We start from the raw sequence: 2,260 nt of genomic DNA on the forward strand, positions 1-2,260 counted from the left end.
TTGAATTAATAATCTCTAAATTGTAGACAAAAATATTTCGAATTTGATTTTATATAATGGATTATGATTTGTTCATTCAGTACTATACAATTGTTTCACCATGAGTATGTGTTTCGGTTCATTATGCAGAAAGCTGTTTGAATTTGACTTTATATAATGGAATATGTTTTGTTCAGTCAGTATTATATAATTGTTTCACCATAAGTACATGTTTCGATTTATTATATAGAAAGCTATTTGAATTTGATTTTATATAATAGATTATGTTTGGTTCAGTCAGTATTATATAATTATTTTATCATGAGTACGTGTTTCGGTTCATTATGCAGAAATCTATTTAAATTTGAATTTATATAATGGATAATGTTCTATTCATTTAGTACTATACAATTGTTTCACCATAATAACATGTTCCTTCTCATCTTCTATTGCTTATTCGCCAGGGAGAGAAGGAGGAAAAGCAAAAAAAATACAGCAGCAAAAGCAACAAAAGAATGACGATAAGAAAAAAATATGTGAAGAAAAAGGAACGCTAAAGAGAAAGAGGAGAATGAGGAGAAGGAGGAATGCGAAGAAGAAGGCGAAGAATAAGAAGTCCGTGTGTAAACGAGTGTGAGAAGAAGAAGAAGTCCATGTGTCAAGACCTAAAATTGTTTGAATAAACTTAAATATAAAAATTATTTGAATGTGGAGAATATCTATATTTTTACCAAATATGCTATTCTTTAAAATAAAAAAAGAAATAATAAAGATCAAAACTAAATATTTAAATTTGTTTGAATCAAAATTAAAGAATAAACGACTTGATTTAAGATTAATAAATTATAAATAAAAAAGCAAAAACTTATTTAAATATCTTTCCTACTTGTAATAATAAAATCATGGTACAATTTTTTTGGTAACAAAATAAAATAATCTTCTCGTGAATTAAATAATAACACTGTAGGTATTAAAAAAAATTAGTCACCAAATAAATTAATATGTAATTGTGTATAAATATATATATACAATTTAATTTATTTTTAATGTATATTCTATATTTTAATATATATTCTACACTTATAGTTTATTTTAAGATAAAAATTCAGGCGCAGTCAATTTCAAGTAAAGTTGATAATTAAAATCTGTTAAATAAAAATTTAGTCAAATTATTCAAATAATTTAGTGGCTTTTAACTATCAATTTTAACGTAAAATTACTGTAATGAAATTTTTACCTTATTTTAATATATATTTATCATAATTGAATGATAGTAAATAAAGAATCATGTATAATTTTTTTCATATAAAATTACTAATTAATAATTAATAATTATTAATTAAATATTATTTAACTATTTTAAAATTTTAACTATCAAATTGTTCATGAGTTTATACCATAATATTATTATATTTTGAGAAATAAAATAAAAAATGAAGGTGTGTGTGTATATTGTGTATGGAAATCTAGTTAAAGATATAGTGATACAACTTTTGATGACATTTATTATTTATTGTTGTTATTTGGACAGCAGAGCAGTTGGAAAGGCAGCCTTGTGATTTTAATGAACCAAAAAGCTGAAACCCCATAATCCCCCTCTTCTTACATACTTTACCTTTTCAATCCAAATCTTCTGATCTGAATCATGAAACGGCAAAGGGTGAATAATGAAGGGGAAGAAGAAGGTGGTCCTCCATTGATACCAGGTCTACCAGACCACATAGCTCACCTATGTCTCACACGAATCCACCCTTCAATTCTCTTCCCAGTATCCCACTCATGGCGCCGCCTCATTTACTCCCCTTCCTTCCCTCCCTTCTCTTCTCTCTACGCCATTCTCTCTCCTCACAACCACCACCATCCCACCATCCAATTCTTCAACTTCGATCCAATCTCTTCTCACTGGCACACACTCCCTCCGCCACCGTCTCACCCTTCTCTCCACCACCTCCTCCTCCGCCACCCCTCCTTCCTCTCCCGCAACCTCTCTATACAATCCGTCTCCGCCGCCGGCTCTCTGGTTCTCCTCGCCGGCACCACCCACAACCTCTTCCCGGCCCTCCCTCGGCCCGTGATCTTCAACCCGGTGACAAACTCATGGGCCTTGGGGCCCAGCTTCACTACCCCACGCCGCTGGTGCGCAGCTGGCGTCTGCAAAGGCGCTGTCTACGTAGCCAGCGGCATAGGGATCCACTTCTCCGTCGACGTAGCGCGGTCGATGGAGAAGTGGGACACTCAAAAGAATGGGTCTCAGTGGGAGAAGAAGACCGCTCTTAAAGAC

General features: G+C 32.9%; 1 protein-coding gene across 1 annotated transcript in view; it reads left to right on the forward strand.

Annotated features, from left to right (window-relative positions):
• The first annotated feature begins 1,489 nt into the window (after positions 1-1,489).
• Positions 1,490-2,260, forward strand: part of LOC107487047 (F-box/kelch-repeat protein SKIP25) — a 1,313-nt gene continuing 542 nt past the window's right edge. Inside the window, 1 exon segment of the mRNA XM_016107627.3 lies at positions 1,490-2,260. Coding sequence (XP_015963113.1) covers positions 1,625-2,260 — 636 coding nt within the window. The 5' untranslated portion in view covers positions 1,490-1,624.

This window comes from Arachis duranensis, chromosome 5 (assembly GCF_000817695.3).
Source record: "Arachis duranensis cultivar V14167 chromosome 5, aradu.V14167.gnm2.J7QH, whole genome shotgun sequence".
Lineage (NCBI taxonomy): Eukaryota > Viridiplantae > Streptophyta > Magnoliopsida > Fabales > Fabaceae > Arachis > Arachis duranensis.